Below are 23,605 nucleotides of genomic sequence, written 5' to 3'. Positions count from 1 at the left end.
TTCAGTTGAACGAATGGATGATTTCATCATAGAAAGTTCTATACACTAAATAAATACAGGCTACTGATCAGAGCTGACTACTATAACAGTTATTAGTCATGAAAATACATACAAAACACAAAGCAAGTCATACTATCATGCAGAGAAAGGCCTAAAAATATGCAGTTAATCTAAAAAATAATATATTTAACTATATACCATATGTAAATGTCATAATAACCACTTTCATGTTTTTGCTAGCCTGCAGTCAGCCCAAGCTCAGGTACTACTACAGGAAAGGTGTCTTACTGAAAGCAGGCAGCACAGAATACCCAAGAGGCAGTTCATACAGTACATGGTCTTGCTTTCAAAAACAGTGAGACAGAGTGCATGAGAATAGAACAGAGGGCAACTTTTAAAAGTTGAATAATTTTTTGATATGTTGCTTATAGCACAAGACACACACACAAAAGAACAAAAACAAAAAGCATCAAAGGCAAAAAAACAACAACTGCAAACCGAATGCAAAAACATGTCCTGTATGATTTCAGAATGTGTGCTACAGCAAATTTCACTAATGTTTAAACCAGGGGTGCGGGAATGTTTTCGGTTGGGGGTGCTGTGTGTGACCGTGTTGGGTGGAAGGGTGGGGTGGGGGGGGAGTTGGGGCAGGTTCACTTACGTCGGTGCTCGTGCTGGGGATGCCGATTCTGGAAAGTTTTTGCTGGGATGGGCATTTTAAAAAATCTGAAATTCGCTTTTGCGCCATTATCTCCTTGTATTAAAGTTAATCTTGTTCACATTCTGTACAGTTCATGTCTGATACCACGCGCTAGCGTCACGTGTTCATGAGGATTAGGCTAATCATCCCATATAGAAAACATCACAAGTAAAATTAATCATGTTTATAAAGATAAACATGGGTTTATTATAGCCCACTTACAATTTACATTTCAGAGATCATTACAAATAAATTATTAAATGCTAAAATTGAATAAATTTAAATGAACAAACTTGGCGTTGCATTTGCAACCATGTGAAAACAGGGGCTGCTGCAGCCCCCTCAGCACCCCTACTTCCCGCGTCCCTGGTTTAAACAGAAGATTTGTAAGATTTGTAGAAGCGTTGTCGACTAGTCCAAACATAGGAAACCCCCAGAAGACAGTCAAAAACATTGTTTAAGCTAATATAGACATATCTATTAAAATCAACTGAATAATTTGACAAACTCAATAGTCTTCTCACACTTCTTATAGAGGATGTGGGCATTAAGCCTTTGCTCTCATTCCAGGATGTTGTGAGTTGTGACAAAAGAATTTGACAGGGATATTCTGTTATCAATGTACCATACAATATATCTATATGTATATAATATATAAGAGTTAGGTTCTTCCAGGTGACCTACTTGACCAAAACGTATGCTAAAGTGAATAATCTTGGAGTGATTCTTTCTGTTAATGGTTGCAGGGCTTAAAGGTCTATGTGCGTTGCCAGTTCTAGACCCAAATGCAGAGCTGCATCCTGGAATTATAAAAAGATTTCTTATAGTCACTGTAAAATATAAAGCATGTACTTTTCAGTATGCTATAGCAAAGGTAATGTGGTTGCACCCTGACCCCGACAGAGTTTTCTTTGGGTAACCTATGGAGTTTGCACAATATTCAGACTGATTCTGCACCAGCGTTTCTACCATTGGAGTGCATTGCTGGCAGATGTGTACTTAGTGTTTCAACTGTGCAGTTAAATCAGACATAAGAGGGAGTATCAGTCATAATCCCACTTTACTCAATTGTTGAGATTTAGGCTTATGTGATTCAAAAAGCATACTAGCTTTTTAAAAATTTGTTTAATACTCTATTTTAAATACTGCACAATTTAACTAGTTAACTAGTTTGCATTCAATATTTTTGATTGTTAACAAAGTAAACATTACATCTAATTTTAAAACTCTTTATGCCATTTTGAAATAATGTTTGGGTTATTTTTCTTGAGTTGCTAAGTTTGTTTTGTTTTATGTATAATAAAGTTTTTTTTGCTGTAACTGTGTAATAGGCACACCAGGGCCAACTTTAAGTCATAAACGTATGAAAGGCCTTCACACCTTACATTTAACAGAATTTCAGCCATGCAAGTCCATAAATGCTGATGGATTCCTGTATACTTCCATATACAGGATTCTGGGCTTCTTTGGTAATATACCGTACCACTTCATGTTATTTTCAACATATATTTGGCAAACAGGATGTTCAGTGGGAGTTTACTGTTTACTATACTTTTCTGAACGACTCTTTTTATGCAGTGCTATTACAAACAGAATTCCTCAGAAGTCTGCCAACAAATCATAAATCAACAATCAATTACAAAATAATGTTGTTCATTACCATGGCAATTACTTGCATGTTCACAATGACCGTATATAAAAAAGTACCTGTACACATGAGAGGTGACAAGATCACATGAAAAGCTTGACGTGTACCAGCAACTATACATTATATAAGAATATTCTATAAGTTCTTTTTAAGTCATTTTTATTCATAATGTTCATGTCTACTGAGTGGACATTTGTCTGAGCCTGCCATAAATGACATGGAGAAATCTCATGAAAAATCTGAGGTGAAACGAAATAATTTTGCATTCTGATTTAGATACTTCATATCAAGGAATTGGAATCTTTGAAAAATTCAACATAGCCTTTGTACAAATGTAAAGCAAAACATGAATGCGTAAAAAATGCAATCATTTGGTATTTCCAATGCTTCAATAATGTTTATTCAAATAGTCATACATATTCTTAGTATGAGCAGTCCCTGACTTTGCCTCAGGCAAATAAACTTAACTGCAAAAATAATATATATTATATATATATATGCCATGGACTGTAGGCCAGTTATAAGCTTATATTCAAGGATATTGAAATAAAACAAACATTTGAACTCCAATGCTTTAACCATCTGTTACAAATATTTCTTAAATTATCCTTAATTATAATTAATATATTGATATAATTGATATAACCAATCAGCATATCTGATTAAATGTTTTAATTAATGGACAACCCTTTTAATATATAGATAAATATTAAAAGATTGTTTATGAAGTCTATTAGAGGTACAGAGGAATTGGCCATTTGAAGAAATTTTAACTATTGTTCAAGTAAATTTGTTTTATTTCTCTATTTGCTGTACATTAAAGGCACAATATGTAAGTTTTTTTATAAAAATATCTAAAAACCACTAGAACAGTGTTATATATTTTGCTGACTTGTGTACTTACATTATCCCAAATGTTTCGAAGAATGTTTAAATCCAGAGAAATAAGCTATTTTAACTAGTGACACGGAGCGTGTCCACAGTGTCATTGTGTCGCCTGCCAATGACATCATTTTGTAGAAAACATGGAAACATGAAAACACCAAAGACGCTTCAATATGTTGTGCGTTTTAATAGACCGGTGACGACCGCACAGAGTAGCATTATAACAGAACTTTCAAATATATCTAGTATGATAAAACAGCACTGCTTTTTTTCCCCACATACACACGACTGGAAGAAGCGGAAGCGGTCGACTGTGGCATAATAAAAGCTTCGCTGCTTTCGAGCCGTGCGTCACGCTCGTTCAGTGGCCTCATTTCACTTCGACAACTTCCAGCCTCACCCTGCTTCATTCTACTATGTTAATAAATCATTAGCTCATCCATGAACATGATTTCTGCCCGAGTCCCGTCGGATTGCATCGGCTGTGGGGATGAAGACTCCTATGATTCCATTTCCATTTCTGAAATTGTTTTGTTCAAAATAAATAATGGTAAATTAAATACTAGGAAATTAATATAAAATAGGAAATATACAAAGACAGTTTACTACAGAAAACTACAGTTCAGTTCAATTAACAACAACAGAAACATTAAAATGGTCCAAGAATTGGTAACTTAAACAGGGTTCATACAGATACTGCAAAATAAAATTCCAGGACTTTTAAGGACTTGCACTACTTTTTTGGTTTTCAAGGACTAAAATTTTGATCTCACTTATCAATCAATATTGTTATTATCTTTCAAATTCTAATAAATAAACTAATAAAACAAAATGGTACAAATAAAGTGCAGCACATACAAAGAATGCAATGACTGTGGCAACATTAACATTTGAAAGGATACTATGGCAAAGTTATCGCTTTCCTTATTCAAACTGATTTTTTTTTACCTGAAGAATGAAAGCTATATCATACACTTGGAAAATTGTGAGCTTTATCACACTCATAGGCACTAGGGGTGTGACAATACACTTAGCTCACAAGGTGAGACAAAATGCAGATACTTGGTTCAATAGAACGAGACAATGTTTTAATACTTTAAGAAATTTTCAAATGACAAAATATTTGTCTTTTAATCACAAAAATTAAAACAATGCAGTTGTATTTTTAAATGTTTTAACTAATCTACGGCTTAACTAATGATTATTTTGCTAATCAAGTAATCTACTGATTATTTTGACAAGTGAGTAATCTGATGTTTTTTACAAATAGAACTAAGTGAAAAACAGGCTTTAATATTACTATATTTATATATAAAGTAACGATGAGGCAATAATAATTGGCCTCAAATAAAGTATCAAAACCAATTACATGGTTTTATTGAACAACACTGTTAAATACATAATGTAATATGCCTATATTATAACAAATACCTGCAGAGGGCGCCAACGGCCTGGTGAGGTTTCATGTGATTCAACGTTTAAATCCATTTAATTTTAATATTTGGCCACATGCAAAATCAGAAACTTTTATTTTGAAATCGCGATGTACAATACATCGCATATTTAGAAATATGTTGATGTATTCTCCTGTGTTGGCATAGGTTTAAATGATTTACGTTACAAATCAAGTGAGTTTTCCCAGATGAATGTTAAGCAACCCAAACTCACCGCATATGCAGAGGAAGTGTTTAGACCCTTTTACACATACAGTGTACAATTTACTGGTAAATTACCATTAAGAGATCATGTGTGAACGGGACCTTTTCAAAAATACAGGTAAATGCATTCTGGCAATCATATCATTATTATGGAGATGACATGATTACTCTGAGCAGTTTTACAAAGCTCTGCTGCTTTTTAATAGCTTTTCTATGTAAATATGACGCTAGATGGAAATCTTTGACCATTGTGCCTTGCAGCTGTTTCAATGAGTCACGCTCGAGACCCAGGCTTCTTTTCCATTCATCAGCTGTGACTCTGCAGTTGGATACTATTATGCGCATCTTGTGTTTATAAGAGCAAAAATTTCTGATTGGCTAGTAATGTTAGTTTGGTTGAGAGTGAAAGCTGTGTTCTTCTCATACATTGGTAGTCGAACTCACAAACTCGAACGTGATATCAACAAGTGTTTTTAAATGTAGGACGACTATCTTTTTTTCCCCGCAGCCAAACGCTGCACGCCGGAGATCCGGCACGGTGCCGGAGAACTTTAAGCCCTGATATTGTGTACATACCTTTGGCATTCTGGTGGCCACTGGTGACTCCAGGCCATAATCTAGGCTGGCTGCCTCATTCTGCTCACAATACTGAGGCTTCAGTTTGCCATATCTCTGACTGCAGTGCCGAAGACTCTTCCTGTGCCATTGCTGCTGCTTGGATTCACTATCACTGCCTACTCCAAACCACTGAGCTGTACCCCTGTATTAAAAAAACAACAAATATACTTATTATAGCGCCACCTTCAATATGATAATGTAGATCAAACTGGATTTGTGATAAACCATTTACTGTATGATAATGTTGGTCAAACACTTAATCTTAATGATTATGCAAGTACAATTAAGAAATAAATGTTAATAATGACATTAAATACTGAAAAAGCTTTTGACAGGGTTCTACAGCCCTTTATTTTTGAAATTTGCAAAGCAGTTGGTTTTAATCAAAACTTTATTTAATTAGTAAATAAAAAATAAATACATATGTACATACAACGATGTTCTTTCAGAGAAATTTTAATTAATGAAGGGTACAAGATAAAGATATCCCTTGTCACCTACTTCATATATAGAGCCATTAGCACAGCGTATACGATTTAATTATTCAATAAAAGGTCTTGGAGTCGAGGATGAGGAACATAAACTTGCATTGTATGCAATATTGTTTTTAACATATGTAGAAAATTCATTACCCTCAGTATTAGAAGAGATAGATCTATATGGAGATTTGTCAGGTTAGAAACTACATTTTAACAAGACAGAATCTAGGAAATGGGGGTAAACTACAAAAGGGTTTTTAAAAGAAATATGAAATTGAATGGCATCAAACTTAAAGTACTTATGAGTAATTATTCCAAACAATGTAGAGAATTTATGAAGTGTAATTATGATATTTTAAAAACTACTATAAGACATGGTTTAAAAATACGACCTTTGTAAAATTATCTTTGTTTGAAAAAATCAGTACAATTAATATTATCATACTCCCAATATTCTTATTTCGGTTTCAAAATCTTCCTGTTTATATACACCTAGTATAGTATACATGGAATATTTGTTATACAGGTGCATCTCAATAAATTAGAATGTCGTGGAAAAGTTTATTTCAGTAATTCAACTCAAATTGAGAAACTTGTGTATTAAATAAATTCAATGCACACAGACTGAAGTAGTTTAAGTCTTTGGTTCTTTTAATTGTGATGATTTTGGCTCACATTTATTTTAGAAAATGTATTTGGGATGAAGGGAAACCAAGAATAACATTTAAGGTCTTACAAAATAGAAAATAAATAGGGGGTCTAGCATTAGCTAATTTAGAGAATTATTACTTTATATAATTATTATTTTATAGATATCCAAGTTATTTAAAAGATGACATTTAAAAAAAAAAATTCACCCTCAGTTCCCGGTGAATCTAACATCCCAGAAAACGTGAAATAGGACAACCCAGTAACTTTGTTTAGGTAAGCCTTTCTCTGCAAGCATGTGAAAAAACAAGCCACTCAGATTTCGCTCCCCTAGTGACGCAGGAAGGGGATCTTATTATAATATCAATGCCCCTTAAACTTAATCTTAAACATAACTGACTGTGTTTTTGTAACTTATGTGCACTTACTTTACTTTAGTACTCACATGTGACAGCCGCTTTCTGTGCACATGCCTCAGATGTGTGCACTCAGAAAACACTATCAGAAGTTTAAACTGATATGGCTTTAAAACGTATCAAAACCAAACAGATGTTTTTTTTGGCAGAGTATTTGAGGTATGAGCTGTAAATTCACAGCCCTATTCTGGTAAAGGGGGCGGGGAGCAGAAGCTCATTTGCATTTAAAGATACAGGCACAAAAATGCAAAATAGGCATGTTCAAAATGATATAATAAATGATCTGTGGGGTATTTTGAGCTGAAACTTCACAGACACATTCTGGGGACACCTGAGACTTATATTACATCTTGTAAAAAGGGGCATAATAGGTGCCCTTTAAGGTCTGTAAACCCCTCCCTTCCATAAGCCTACTCTGCTCTGATTGGTCAGCTGGCCAAGTCTGCTGTGATTGGTCTTTCCGTATACAATGCGTGTCGGAAACGAAACGACCATTACCATAATTAAGTTTTTTGCTCTGGAGGGTTACATGTAAACAAAGATGTTATAAGGTTACAAAAATGGCATCAATATTACCTTATTAATTCGAGTTCGAGGATGATACCGATGCAGTCGCTCAACCGGAAACTCAATCGCAATCACGACTTGATCAGGAGGTTTCTCAGTGGTAAGTTTAAACTTTGTATGTGATACTTTATGTGATGTGACAGCAGTTTTATTGCATTCATTATTATTATTTACTTATTTGAGGTGCACTTGTGGGAACTGTTAGAATGCCCAGTGAGGCTGAAAACATGGCGTCTTCTCGACATGATGTAAACACACTAACTAGCGGAAGTGTTTGTGGGCAGGTCAGAGTGTTTGTATTTCGTGGGCAGGTGGGGATTATGTAAATGTATTACCTTGTGATGTATATAGGTAAGACTCATTAAGGTGGTTCAGAGTCGACTCTTTCTTTTGAGAGACAATATCTTAATTTATCATGCACTTTTTTGATTAACAACTTTGCAGACTGTTTACATTGAAGGATAGCTACGTTACAAACTGCAAAAAATATATTTTTTAAAAACCCATATGACCTGCTCTTTAACAAAGTACATAATTTACATAACATTAAAGTTAAATGAGAAGTTGAGTTAGACCAGGGGTGTACAATCCTGCTCCTGAAAGGCCACTGTCCTGTAGCGTTTAGCTTCTACCCCAATTCCACACACCTGGACAACTAATCAAGGTCTTACTAAGCATACTAGAAACTTCCAGGCAGGTGTGTTGAGGCAAGTTGGAGCTAGTTGGAGCAGGACAGGGGCCCTCCAGGACCGCGTTTAGACACCCTCGAGTTAGGCAAAATAATGGAAGGGGATTGGAAACAAAGTTTAAAAGAAATTCTAAAAACCAATCAAATTTTTTTAAGAAACCAATTATAATAAAGATACTAAATATTAACTTCAGAAGTGTACGTTGGATGATTTTTGTCTTTTATGCACTAGAATATTCCAGAAAAATCCAGTATGTGACAGAAACTTCTAGAAAGTTATCATACTTGCAAAAGCAAAGTATCTTTAAAAATAAATTAATAAATAAATAAAAACATGCAAAAATCGTTCAAAAACTTATTTGTTTCTAAACCAATGTTTCATAATTAATGATAGAAGTTCTAAAATGTACCTGACCTAAATATTTACCAAAATATTGATGCGATATGAAAATTAATCATACAATAGTAATTAGCACCACAGAATTACAGAACCATAAAAAATTTAAGTGAAACAAATGTATTACATTGTGTTACTTCTCTTATACCGTCCTTCCTTCCATTTAATTAATTATTTATTTACGTATTTATCATTATTATTAGTAGTAGTATTTTCTTCCTTTTGATGCTGAATTATATTATTTTAATTATTTGTTTAGGCATTATGCATGGCTATAAGTGCTTGATAAATATATGAATGCAAATGTAATTTTTTGGAGAAAAGCACCTCATTATGTTGGTTATTGTTTCTATTTATGTGTTTTCTTTTATATATTGGTGGAGGGTTATTATTATTACAAAAGAAAAAAAGTTAACAATTAATGGGAAAAAATATTCTGTCTTTATAAAAGAAAATTATTTGTATAATGTATTAAAAAGTGACGTGACATGTGGCCAAGTATGGTTACCCATACTTGGAATTAGTGCTCTGAATTTTAACCCATTCAAAGTGCACACACACACACAGCAGTGAACACACACACACCATGAACACACACCGAAGCAGTGGGCAGCCATTTCAGCTGCGGCGCCCGGGGGTTGGGGGTTCGGTGCCTTGCTCAAGGGCACCTCAGTCGTGGTATTGAAGGTGTGAGAGAGCGCTGTACATTCACTCCCCCCACCTACAATCCCTGCCGGTACGAGACTCGAACCCACAACCTTTGGGTTACGAGTCCGACTCTCTAACCATTAGGCCACGACTTCCCCTTAAATGAATTATAGCGCTACCTAGTGTCTGACACATGCATGGGGGCACCTGAGTAGTGGATGAAATATATGAACATCCCACCAAGTTCGACATTTATATCACTTAAAGTCTCTAAGGTCCAGATTAAAAAGAATAATTGCCAAAACAGGCTTAATGTTTGGGCCCCTAAAAATCTACAGAAAAATATCTATGTAGTTGTTTAAAAGGGTCTTATCCAAGTACACCTTTAAGGTCAGGAGACATGTATTTTTTTATATAGGCTAATCAGTTTATTATTTTTGCCAGATAGGAGCTAAAATTAACTATCAAAACATTTTTGTTTTTGTTTACATGGGTGCTAACTGGGTTTGCCATATCTAAATCTGTTATTTCTGACAAACAATCTATATTTGTATCTTCACTTTAATGCACATTTTGTTATTTTAATTCAATAGTCCTTGTCTTCTGTTTGATAAAACTAAAACTTGTTTAAATGATCAATCTATTTCAATTTACCAGTTCTGTGTGATCACTGTATAATGCAAAATGCTAAAGTTTCTTTATGGTCTTATATTTCTAATTGATATTTAAAAAAAAATAAATCTATTCATCTATTTTTTTATCCACTCATTCACCTGTGATAGACAAGTTTACCTGCGAATGCTCTGAGAGAGTGACGTTTGCCTTTTGAACGTTGTTCTTCTGTCCCTTGTAGATGGACTGCTGTCTGACAATCCTTCACTTGACTGCTGTAGACTCTCACTTTTCTTAAAAGATGGCCGCAGGGACTATAAATCACAAACACTCATGCAATTAGGACCCACTAGACTATATTAGCTGTGTAGCCTCAAACAGCTTCAAACTAAATTCTTGGATATCTCTTAAAGACTTACAGTCATTAACCTACCTATTTAAAACATTCATTCCATGTGAACTAATAAGTCTGCAGTTCTGAATTCTAAAGTTCCTTTGCAGCCAGTCAAACAGAACTGAACATTTTCATGAACTCTTGCCATTTAACAATCAAGATGTACTTATAAACTGTTCATGAATGGTCTGTGGGCATGCCATTGGAGTGCAGAAAGAAGAAAATCTACCTTTCTTAACTGCTCAGAATCCGTGTATCATTTGTTCATTAGTTTTTTGATTTAACATTGAAAGTAGAAAAATGGGAAAACCGGCTCCTTTTTCTGTTTTTTTTTTTCATAAAATAAATAAATAAATAATAATAAAAATAAAACAAAACGGAAAAACAAGAATTCCGCTTAATTTTTTAGTTTTTTGTTTAGGGGTGGGAAAATGACTAAACAGCTTGAATATTCGATTTCTACACATGGGCGGGAATTAAACCCCTTTCTGCTGATTGGTCAGCCGAAGATTTGAACTAAATTAAAATATTTAATTTAGAAGTAATTAATTAATTAAACAAACTTACTGGGCGACCAGGGTAGGCTATGACAGCCATCATATCATACCCTGCCATGCCCAGCTGATGATGCAAAGCATAGAATTTATATCTACACAGAAAAAAAGCCCTGTAGGCTCTGCTCCAGTACAGATTGTGTCGAGCTATTCGTTCGTCTGGTTGTTTGATGAGAAAAAGATGAAATGTAGTTGCAATAAACGCGTTAAGAATTCGTACACCTGCAGCAGTGGAGGACTATTATTCTGCTGCACGGAACTGAGGAAAAACTGATGATGGCACGGTTTGATTTTCGGCTGACCAATTAGCAGAAAGGGTTGTTTAATTTCCGCCCATGTGTAGAAATCGAATATTCAAGCTGTTTATTCATTTTTCCACCCATGAATGAAAAACGAAGGATTAAGCGGAATTCTTGTTTTTCTTTTTTTGGAAAAAAATGAAAAAAACGAAAAAGGAGCCGTTTTCTAATTTTTCTAATTTCAATATTAAATAAAAAAACGAATGAACGAATGATACACGGATAGTTCAGTGTCAGCAGCTAACATTTTTATTTGACCGATATGGATAATCAAATATGAATATATTTGGTCTAACCCAGGAGTGTCCAAACTTGGTCCTGGAGGGCAGATGTCCTGTAGAGTTTAGCTCTTATTTCATTATTAATATGTTGATAACAAAAATATCCACCACACAATATCTGTTTTGTTTATTCATCCATATCTATCGATAAAAGTTCAGCATATAAGTAATCAAACCTTTTTTGTCCACATTTTGTAGTTAAATGCTAAAATGTTTATTTTTCACATCAGTCTACACTCCATACTCACAATAACAAAGCAAACAAAATTTCAAAAGATAACATAGAAAAAAATAAAAACAAAACATTTTAAACTAATATTATCTTGCATTGCTTCAAAACTAAAATTAAATAGAAATTATAGTAAAATATTTTCAGTTTTTATTTTTCAAACTGAAGACAAAAATGGCCCAAATCTTTTGCTCATATCGGTGTTTTTTTTCCCATAACAGTGTGAACTGCACAAATCTGCCACAAGCAACATGACATTTAGTGTGAGATATGTTAATCAGCTTTTTTTTTTTTACTCAAACCTTTATTTTGGACTCTTTTAAATACCTTTTTTTCAGCCTCGGGTTTGGGAATTGCAATCATCAGACTTGGTGGCTTCTTGCTCTTCAGCCTACTTTTTGATTGACCACTGTGACTGTTTGAAGCATCTTCTTCCTCAGATGACATCCTGAATCCGGTTTTCAGGTCTATTAAAAAATAAATAAATAAATAAATTTATATATATATATATATATATATATATATATATATATATATATATATATTAGAGTCAAAACAATATTTATTATTGGATGTGACATTTATGTTTTAAATCTAATGATAAATGAAATAAGAAATCTTATATGCACCATTTGTAATGATATTTCTATATAAACATTATTTAATGAGATTACTGAAAAATAAAGCATAGTCATCTTCATTAAGAAACCAGGCAGATAAAAAAAGTATATAGGAGGAAAGCATTAAGTCAAATCTTATATTTGCGTAAGTGTTTGAAGATAGTTTAGATGTACCCTTCACAACATCTCACAATCACATTGTATTGTGTCGTAGAAAGCCTGTCTGAAATAGACTTTTCACAACAACAACAAAACAATCATGACAATAACAAACATTCCTCTACTTTGATAGCAAGACATAGGAGAACTATACATAACAATATAAAAATTGACTAAGATAAGGTAAGCATCAACTAGGTCCATGAAGCGGAGCATGAGAAGACAGATAAAAGTTCTGTTTGAGTATACAGCAAGTCAATGTTTTTGGAGCTTATTATTTGCATTTCTGCTTTTTCACAAATGGTTTGACCTTGGAACGTTAAACTTTTCACACTTTGCTTAGTTCCGAGCAAAGGGTTTAACCTGTTCTCAAAAGTCATCATACAATATTCTTACAATCTTTTACAAATGTATTGTATCAAAGTTAATAGTTTGCATGCATTGTTTTTACATGCATTTTCTGATGTGTAATAGTACACATGACCTTACTACAATCATATACTTAGCTGTTATAGTTCTTATGTTCACAAAAATGCTGTTGCTATGGTGTCAGTTCTGTTATTGTGCTTTGGAATTGAATTATCATGTCATCATGCTCCAAATGCTGATTTTAAATTCCAAATAGCTCCAGATCATTTAGAATGTTCTGTGCTTTTTGTGACCTACATATATGTGACCATATAATCTGGACACTGAATAAATAAGCTTTCCATTGATTTATGGTTTGTTATGATATGACAATATTTGGCTGAGATAGAACTATTTGAAAATCTGGAATCTGAGGGTGCAAAAAAATATGGTAGGAAATTTACAAAATATCTTCATGGAGCATGATCTTTACTTAATATTCTAATGATTTTTGGCATAAAAGAAAAATCTATAATTTTGACCCATACAATGTATTTTTGGCTATTGCTACAAATATACCCCAGCGACTTAAGACTGGTTTTGTGGTCCAGGGTCACATATGGCAACACAAAAAGTGGGCCACAGACACAGCTATAGAACAGTTAGGAATGGATAAGTCTACTTAAGTCTATATTAAATTATGTCAAGAGGAGTTTAGCTGTTTGAAAAACGTACACTGATAAGATAACTTTATTGTTAATTATTAACTTAACTGCACTAAATGTTTTTATTAAAATAAAAATACAGCTGACTTTTAACCTTACATGTTCATAAAAGGCAATATTATGCTTAAAAATATATACTTTTTTAAACTCAGAGTATGTTATTTGCCATTTTCTTTAGCCACTACTGTTATGAAAAATAACAGCTGAATTACCTCCTATGTTTCTGTTAAAGGCACAATATGTAAGCTTTTTTTTTTTAAATATCCAAAAACCACTAGAACGGGGTTATATATTTTGCTGACTTGTGTACTTACATTATCCCAAATGTTTCTAAGAATGTTTAAATCCAGAGAAATAAGCTATTTTAACTAGTGACACGGAGTGTCCATAGTGTCATTGTGTCGCCTGCCAATAAATGCAAATAACCCCTCGATTTCTGGTTTTGTTTTGTAGAAAACATGGAAACACCAAAGATGCTTTAATATGTTGTGCGTTTTATTAGACCGGTGACGAAGGCACAGAGTAGCATAATAACAGAAATTTCAAATGTATCTAGTATGATAAAACAGCGCTGCTTTTTTTTCCCACATAGGCACGACCGGAAGGAGCGGAAGCGGTCAACTCTGGCGTAATAAAAGCTCCGCTGCTTTCGAGCCGCATTTCGCGATTTTTCAACTTTAGTTAGTCTGTAATGTTGCTGTTTGAGCATAAAAAATATCTGCAAAGTTACAAAGCTCAAAGTCCACTTCAAAAGGAGATATTTTATTTAACAGAAATCACTTTTCAAAAACTACAACGAATGACTCGTTTGGACTACAACGCATATTTTCCGGGATTTGTGATATCACAAATATCGACGAATGGGACGAGACTCTAGCTGCACTAGAGAAGGCAACGAGTGTTATCACTATGTCGGAGACTAGCTAGCTTTCCCAAGGCAGACGAACTTAGAGTGATTACAATCATCCGGGTTTAAATCGCGCTCAAATTGATTTGCTTTTGACGCAATATTTACACTGAAGCTGGCAGCAGCTCTCCTATGGTAAGGAGGATGACATTTCCCGACCAGGCGCCAAGTGCTGCCAATCACAACACACACTGGCCCAGCTAACCAATCACAGCACATTTCGTATTTCAGAAGGCGGGCCTTCATTTGATACAGGAACTATTCGAGCCGTTCATGCCAGACTGGGGAGAGAGGTGTTGTAATAATGTAAAATATGTGAAAAATAATGTGTTTTTCGAACAACCTAGTATGAGAGCCTGTTCTAGTACACCCCCAAAACAAAATCAGGACTTTGTAAAAGAGCATAATAGGACCCCTTTAACGACAACAAGAATTTTGTAATATATACATATTTTTGATACATGCAACATTTTTTATATATGCAACAACTGCAGAAAGATTCAAACAATAACATTAACAACAACAGCCAGATTTCAAAAAAACAAAAAAACTAAAATTTTGGTTGGTTGGTTGGATGTTATCTGCATTTACTACATTCAAATAAAGCTTTGACAAAAAAAGAAGCTTTTTTTATTTTATTTTTAACTTTTAGAATGCTCAATATGCATATTTTCCTTCAACTGGTTAAAATGTATAATAATGCATAAAAGCTTGATTCTTACCTCAATTCATGTAATATTTCCTCATCACTCAAATTTTAAACTGCCTTCTGCCATATTTTCTTACAAAACAAAATCTATGCCTGCGCCTGCGAGAGGGGACTTTGGTAAGACTGCTGCTAACTTTGCTTGATACTGGGCAGTATTTACTGTGAGTTTTTCAAACTGTAGTAATTGGGCTAAAGGTTCTAACACAAAAAATCTCATTGGTTGCTTCTGTCATCTCTAGTCTGAGGGCTGAGACAGTCTCTTGCTGCCACCTACTAGTGTAACAATGTAATTGCACAGAGTGAGAGCTTGTCACCTTAAGGGTTGCAATTATGTTCAGTTTGATGTAGGTCAGTAGCTCCCAATCCGAGGGTCGCGACCCCCACTAGAGGTCACTAAAGATTAACAAGGGGACGCCAAGCTTTCCCTGGTTTAGGGATGCTCATTTCGGTTAATTTTCCTGACATAATAGGATGGACAGAGTCTGTGACTCATTAAAAATACACACGCACACACACACACATATACTGTACATATATATACAGTGGGGAAAATAATTATTTGATCCCCTGCTGATTTTGTAAGTTTGACCACTTACAAAAAAATTAAGGGTCTATAATTGTTATGGTAGGTTTATTTTAATGGATAGAGACAGAATTCTACGAAAAAATCCAGAAAAAACATTTATATAAAGGTTATAAATTTACTTGCATTTCAGTAAGTAAAATAAGTATTTGATCCCCTACCAACCTGCAAGAATTCTGGCTCCCACGTGTTCCACTTGGGTTACGTGCCCAAGTGGAACACAGATTAGTCCTGTCACTTTAAGAAATTACTCCTAATGTCATCTTGTTATAGTATAAAAGAAACCAGTCCATAGAATGTGTACCTTCTATTCAAACCTCTCCCACCACCATGTGCAAGACCAAAGAGCTGTCAAAGGATGTCAGAGAAAAGATTGTAGACCTGCACAAGGCTGGAATGGGCTACAAGACCATCAGCAAGAAGCTTTTTGAGAAGGAGACAACTGTTGGTGTGAATATTCGGGAATGGAAGAAATACAAAATAACCATCAATCGCCCTGCCTGGTGCTCCATGCAAGATCTCGCCTTATGAGGAAAGCATGGTCATGATAAAGGTGAGGGATCAGCCCTGAACTACACAGGAGGAGCTTGTTAATGATCTTAAGGCAGTTGGGACAACAGTTGCCAAGCAAACCATTGGTAACAAACTACGTTGCAATGAATTTAAATCATGTAGTGCCCGCAAGGTCCCCCAGCCCAAGAAGGCACATGTACAGGCCCGTCTGAACATCTAAATGATTCAGAGAAGGCTTGGGAGAAAGTGCTGTTGTCACATGAGAACAAAATTGAACTCTTTGGCATCAACTCAACTTGCTGTGTTTGGAGGGAGAGAAATGCTGACTATGACCCCAAGAACACCATTCCTACAGTCAAGCATGGAGGTGGAAACATTATGCTTTGGGGCTGTTTCTCTGCTATGGGTACAGGATGACTTCACCGCATTGAAGGACCGATGGACGGGGCCATGCACCGTAAAATTCTGGATGAGAACCTCCTTCTCTCAGTCAGAACACTGAAGATGGGTCATGGATGATGGATCTTCCAGTAGGGCTGGACAATAATTCAATATCAATATGTATCGCGATATAATTGTTTTCAGTAACGGTGATATGATTTTTAAACACATTTCCGATATTTCGATATACATTACCAGTGTTTCCCATACATTAATTTATTTGTGGCGTTTGACTTCGTTGAATAAACATGAGCACTGCACGTTTCAAAATCAAAACGCGTCGCGGGTGTTTTATATGAATGAATCTCTGAAGGGAGCCGACTGTCTTCAGAATAGTTTGGATGGCATTTTTATCTGATAAGTACCGTTCATGAGTGGAGCTGCTTTGTTTACAGCCATTACTGGAGAAACCGCTAGTTCCACCGCTCTCACAGCGCCTCCTGCTGGCAGACAATCAGTTTGCATTTTCAATAATAAACCCATTTCCAGCAACATGCTTTTGTTGTTGCTCTATTTTTTTGTTTTCTGAAGCAACTCGGAGCATGTTTCATACTCGTTATCCTGGTTAATGCACGTTTCAATCTATAAGAAGAATCAGCCTACACTACCAGTCAATAAGGAGAGTCTGAGATTTATTTGACAGTGATTTCACATTTCTTGTTTGTATGAAGGCTAAATACCAATAAAAGGTGAACATTTATTTATTTGCGCCATTTATTTCCGAAAATATTATATAGGTTTATAGGAGTAGGTTTCATAGAGTTGGCAAATTAATTTTTAGGCAACAAAGGAGTGGCTCAAGAAGAAGCACATTAAGTGTCATTGAGTGGCCTAGCCAGTCTCCAGACCTTAATTCTATAGAAAATCTGTGGAGTGAGCTGAAACTTTGAGTTGCCAAGAAACCTTAAGGATTCAGAGAGAATCTTTAAAGAGGAGTGGAACAAAATCCCTCCTGAGATGTGTGCAAACCTGGTGACCAACTACAAGACACGTCTTACTTCTGTGCTTGCCAACAAGAGTTTCTCCACCAAGTTTTGCTTGGGGATCAAATACTTATTTGACTCACTGAAATGCAAATCAATTTATAACCTTTGTACAGTGGTTTTTTTTCTGGATTTTTTAGCTTGATATTCTCTCTATCCGTTAAAATAAACCTACCATAAAAATTATAGACTCTTCATTTCTTTGTAAGTGGGCAAACTTACAATATCAGTAGGGGATCAAATAATTGTTCCCCACTGTATATACTGTATGTATATATATATATATATATATACATACATACATACACAAACAGTTCTTTTTTTTCACAATTTTATTTTACTATGACAGCTGCATGATCGGAAATTACTATGTGGCTATAAGAGCAGAAACTGACAGAAGCAAGCAGCTGGGTCATTCCATGTCAACCAGAGGTCCCCAGCTAAAAAAAATTATTTATTTATTTTTTTGGTGAAAGAAATACAAAAATGAATCAGAAAGCCAAAATATTAAAGGCCATGGATGAATACTTACTATTTAATGCAACAAATATTATTAATGTCAACAGACCTACCAACCTCTGTGCCAAAATAAAATAATGATGTTGCCATCTTACTAATCTTCATTTTTACTCCCCTGTAATTTGGCTCCAAATATTAGGTGAAAATTGTAATTTTGACCCTCCTCAACAAAATAGTGGGTTACTCCGTAAATATTAATTCATGGCATTTCATACTTTGGCTTTCAGTACTACATATGTTTGTCTTTCTTCAGAAAAAAAAATCTGAAATCTCTTCTCTAAACACAAAGGGAACTACATTTTCAATGAAGTGAAATGTTAACAAGGTAATCAAAACAAAAGTGCTGTAGTGGAGTTCAGGAAGATGTGGGGTGGAGGTGGGGGGTCCGGTTATAAAATAAGTAAATAAATAAATAAATAAATAAGAGGAGGAAAGATAAAAGGACCATTTGGTTGATTTGACATGGAATGACCCAGCTTGTTGATAAGTGTTGAGTACTGGAGATAACAAGTGAACTGCTTATTACTAGGATTAAAAAATACATCAGAGACTGCATACTGCTCCATAAACAGTTGTCTTCAGATGGACAGAGAAAAAGGCTTATTAGACAAATGATCGAGTGAGGGACCATGACAGCAATTAAAATCACCACTGAGAACAAGCTGTCAAGAGACTAAATCAAAAATAAATTAAATACATATATTTTTTTAAAGTCCTCATTGTGTCATAAATGTTCACTAATGCCAGACTATTGGCACATTTATTTATTTATGTTTCCTGTGAAATAATAAAGTAACCATTGGGGTCTGACTTTGGATACAGACAAAGGCACTGATTTGTGAACAAAGATTGCAGCCCCACAGGCATTACTTGAAAATGAAATGACCTCCCCACCCTTTACAGAGTTTAAGGTGGTTGGATGGATGACCATATTTTAGATCCCTTAATCCTACCCTATACCCAAACTACCTTACTAACCACAACCCCAATTCCAGAAAAGTTTGGACATTTTGTGAAATATCATAAAATCAAGAAATTGTTATTTGTTCATTCTCTGTAGCCTTTATTTAACTGACTAAAGTACATAGAAAAAATGTCCAATGTTTTCACTGGCCAACTTTATTTTATTTTGTAAATATAAACAAATTTTGATTTTGACACAATCACTTCACAATCACCCAAATCACCTTTCCTTTTAATTACACATTGTAATCATCTGGGAATTAAAGATGCAAATTTTTAAAGGGATGGATGGGCAATTTTTTTTTTCTCGTATAGCTTTTAAGTAACATCTATTTTAAGTGATAAATAGCAGTTAATATTGGCCACTCATACTGTACGAAAATATTAACAGTACACAAAAGCACTTAAAGGCACAATGTGTAAGATTTTTTTATTAAAATACTCCCACACTCAGTCACGGCGTCATCAAATTACGCCTTTTTCTAATTGTTTACTTTGAATACGCGACCTCTAATGGCAAAAAATACATATTGTGCCTTTAAAGTAGACCAACGTTTATGTGTGCATGTAACATGATAACACTGTGATATTGTTGAAGAAGGCCTACCTTGTAAATACAACTATTTATAGTAATCATTCAGTGTACACACAGCATTAGTGGTTTATTTTCTCACTTTCATTTAATTGGTAAATCACAGCTGATTATTTTTAAAGGGGTCATATGATGCGATTTCAAGTTTTTCTTTCTCTCTGTGTGGGTGTGTGTGTGAGGGGAACAGGGTCACATCACAGGAGAGTGAACTGCCTGTCAGAAATCATAGCACGTCAGCTGTCTTAATTGGTCTGTATATTAATGCAATATTTTCTTATGATTTAAGTGACCTCTGGTTGCAGCAGCAGTGGGTGAAACAAAGAGAGATCACAGAGTTCCATCCATTCCATTCATAACTAAGTTCTCAAACCTTAAACTGATGCAAACTACAACACACACATCTCATACTTATTCAGAGGAATAAGTATTCTCAGTGACAGTGACGTGTAGTGCAACATCTTACACAAACTCAAACTGTTAATGGACAAATGAATGCATGCATGACAGTTCAGTCTTCTTCCATCATGTATGGACTTAATGTGTTCGTACCATTGCCAAAGGTATTCTGGTTGTGGTTTGGTAAGTGAATAATGCATTGGTAAAGCTTTAGTGACACTTTTCTAAATGTGTGTTTGGACTATGCAAATAAGTTCCACAGGAGGAAAGAAGGGTGGGCCACAACGTGTCCCCCCATTCTGATGGAAACAGCCAATCACAGCCTGGAAATGGAGAAAAGCCAGATTGAAATCTCCTCCTCATTGGAAAGAGATAAAGGTACCTTCCCAAAAGACACACCTTGTTCTGAGTCTCCGGCCAGCCACCAGACTGCTCACTCGACAACAGAGAACGTAACTATCACTTATCCAAACCTCTTCCAGAGACCTTGGCATTGTTGTATATAATCAGTATATGATTTTCTAATTTACATTAGATATTATATAGCTGATTGCTGTTGATAACAAATAATCTTTTCCGTATTTGTTTGATGCATAATAGGGTTCTTCACCGTATTTCTTTCAGAGTAGCAACAGTTTATCTTTCCAGATAATGTAGCTCTGACATTGCAACACCCAACATAATCACTTTCATTTTATGCATCTTATGCACTTTATTCCTATTTCATTTATGGTATTCATTTAGTAGTTGTTGATTACTCTTGTCTATCTTTTGTTAATAAAATCTATTTTATTGTATTGTGTTTATAGTGTCTTCATTGTGTTGATGATACAGAAAGAGGTAATACAAGTTAGAGATTCCACCAATCTTACTTATGTGATGAGTACATCACATAAGTAAGATTCCACCAATCTTACTTATGTGATGTACTCATAACCACACCTTAATTGACACGTGATCCAAATATCATAACGTCATTGGTGACGTGAGTACCCATCACTACACTATTTCGCCTCCCTAGGTTGGTGAAAGCAAAAATTATTTACATTAATGGCAGTAAACTGTAGCTGTATAAAAGGGTTAAGTTTAGGATGTTTTGGTTTTATTCCGACTCTGTTGAACCCAAGGTACTACATGTACTTTGTCACTGCTATGCTGTAATAAAGATCTTCATCAAGATCTTCAACGTCCTCATCTTTTCTTCTTACAAAAGTGTGAATTCTAAAAATCTCAACACTTCAGATAATAAGGTACCCTATGTAGAATTATTTATGGAGCAGATAAAATGCTTATAATTTATCATTTTGACTAAACTGATTTAGAGGCTAAAATGTAAGGTTTATAATTTTTTTTGTCAAAGCTTTATTTTAACATACAGTATATAACATGTAACTGACAATATTTTTTTGTCAGCCATAATTTTTTATGTTATTGTTTTAATGTTTATGCAAACGAAAAGTGCATAGTACTGCTAATTGTATTTGTTTGTTTGTTGGTTTTAAACATAAAACTTTGTGAAATGATTTAATTGTCTGTATGAGTACTTTTTAAACATTACCAGCACATTCAACAATATCGTGATCATTTTTATAACTATGATTAATTTGGTCACTATAATAGTGATGTGAAATTTTCATAACATTTAATCTCTAGGTTAAACCCCTTTCACCCGTCTACAATCCCCACTTGGGATTTGGTCTTAAAGCTTTGATTTGTTTGCCATTTGAGCTGCTACACTCAGCTTCACTTTCAGCTTCAAAGTGCTCTCTTACAAGGCAACGCTTTTATTAGCACTAGTATCAGTAAATGGAGTGAGCAATATACACACTCTTTCAATCAACGAGTCCTGCATGGATCTTGGCCTTCTTCTTAGGCCTGCTGCTCCTTCCTGGAGCATAGGCCATCGACGACTGCCCTCCAGCGTTGTCTGTTCTGTTCGACTATCACCAGCAGCCCCCAACCAATTCCTGTCAGCTTCTGCAGACTTCTGCATCCAGGTCTCGGTGCCAGGTGTTCCGTGGCTGTCCACTTTTTCTTTTCCCTTACGGGTTCCATATCAGAGACTGTCTTGTGATGTTGAATATTGATTTTCTCAAGGTGTGGCCAAGCCATCCCCACTTACTTCTCAGGATCTCTTGTTTCATAGGATGCTGGTCTGTCCTCTGCCACAAATTGGTGTTACTGATGACCTCTGGCTAGTGAATTGAAAGGACCCAGCGGAGACACTGGTTGACAAAGGCAAGGATCGTTTTCATGGTGGCTTTTGTAGTACTCCATGTTTGTGCTCCGTACAGCAGCACTGTCTTGGTGTTCGAGTTAAACAAACGTATTCTGGTGTGACGGCTGATCTCCTGGAGCGCCAGACATTTTTCAGCTGGATGAATGCTGCTCTGGCCTTGCTGATTCTGGTCTTCACATCCACATATGTCCAACCGTGTTTATCCACCACACTGCCGAGGTATGTGAAGGACTCCATCTCCTCTAGAGCTTCGCCATCCAGCCTCACTGGTTCTTTGCTGGTGGTGTTGACCTTCAAGATCTTGGTCTTGGCTCTATGGATGTAGAGCCCCACCTGAGATGAAATTTTGAGGAGGTGTGAAGACTTATCCTGCATCTGTTGGTGGCTGTGGGACAGGAGTGCCATGTCATCTGATTCCACGACTCCACAGTATCCCATCTTCCCACTGGTTGTAGTCTTCATGATCCAGTCAATGACCAGGAGAAATAAAAACAGAAAGAGCAAACAGCCTTGGCTCACTCCTGTCTTGACTAGCTCTCTTTTGAAGTGTTGTCAAAACACTTAAGTGAAGACAGACGTCACCTCCTGTTTGTTGCTGCCGTGTGTTTGAGTTTGAGCTCCGTCAAGTTAATTCTTTGTCTAATTTTAAATCTTAAAATCAATTTTATACACCATCATTTTCGTTTATATAACGTGTGAATATATCCCCTATCGTATTCTACAACAAAAACAATCAAAGCGCCTTGTTATCACTAGTTCTATTTTTGACTTCCCGACTCCGCTATTAGCAAATAACCCGCTAGCATCGCCAGCGTGGTTGCCGCTAATCTCGCTTACATTACTAATACTCTAATCACACACACATTACCATTGTTTTACTCACTGTTACTTGCTTTAATGGTGGATGTGTGTCTACCTTTGAGTGCAGGTGAGGACACGCTCGAGCTGCATTCGGTGCAGCTCTAGCTGGAGGCCATGGAGAAGCAGATCCGTGACCTGGTGGAGAGGCAGACCCAGCTGAGAGAGCGGAGAGCCACGCTGGAAACACCCCAGGCTGACGCTCACAAGTCCGAGGTAAGTATACAGCGCGCTGCTAACTCTCCCACCACCTCTACTCCGTGTGTTTCTCTGCACAGGCCCGGTGCACCCAGGACGCGATCTTCCCAGATGTCCTTCACTCCGGCGCC

General features: G+C 35.6%; 1 protein-coding gene across 3 annotated transcripts in view; it reads right to left on the bottom strand.

Moving 5' to 3' along the window:
- Nucleotides 1–23,605, bottom strand: part of LOC107561336 (inactive rhomboid protein 2) — a 70,599-nt gene that overhangs the window by 35,570 nt on the left and 11,424 nt on the right. The window contains exons 4-7 of one of the 3 annotated variants that reach the window (XM_016245760.1): nt 21,331–21,334; nt 12,049–12,188; nt 10,145–10,278; nt 5,468–5,651 (exon numbers count right to left, since the gene is read on the bottom strand). In XM_016245760.1, coding sequence (XP_016101246.1) covers nt 5,468–5,651; nt 10,145–10,278; nt 12,049–12,168 — 438 coding nt within the window. In that variant the 5' untranslated portion in view covers nt 12,169–12,188; nt 21,331–21,334. Of the gene's footprint in view, nt 1–5,467; nt 5,652–10,144; nt 10,279–12,048; nt 12,189–15,202; nt 15,297–21,330; nt 21,335–23,605 lie in introns of those variants that run through there. The other 2 variants (XM_016245762.1, XM_016245761.1) reach the window with 2 other exon arrangements.

This window comes from Sinocyclocheilus grahami, unplaced genomic scaffold (genome assembly GCF_001515645.1).
Source record: "Sinocyclocheilus grahami isolate Dianchi unplaced genomic scaffold, SAMN03320097.WGS_v1.1 scaffold767.1, whole genome shotgun sequence".
Classification (NCBI taxonomy): domain Eukaryota; kingdom Metazoa; phylum Chordata; class Actinopteri; order Cypriniformes; family Cyprinidae; genus Sinocyclocheilus; species Sinocyclocheilus grahami.
The sequence above is the reverse complement of the archived record's forward strand: the minus strand, read 5'-3'. Positions and strand labels throughout refer to the sequence as shown.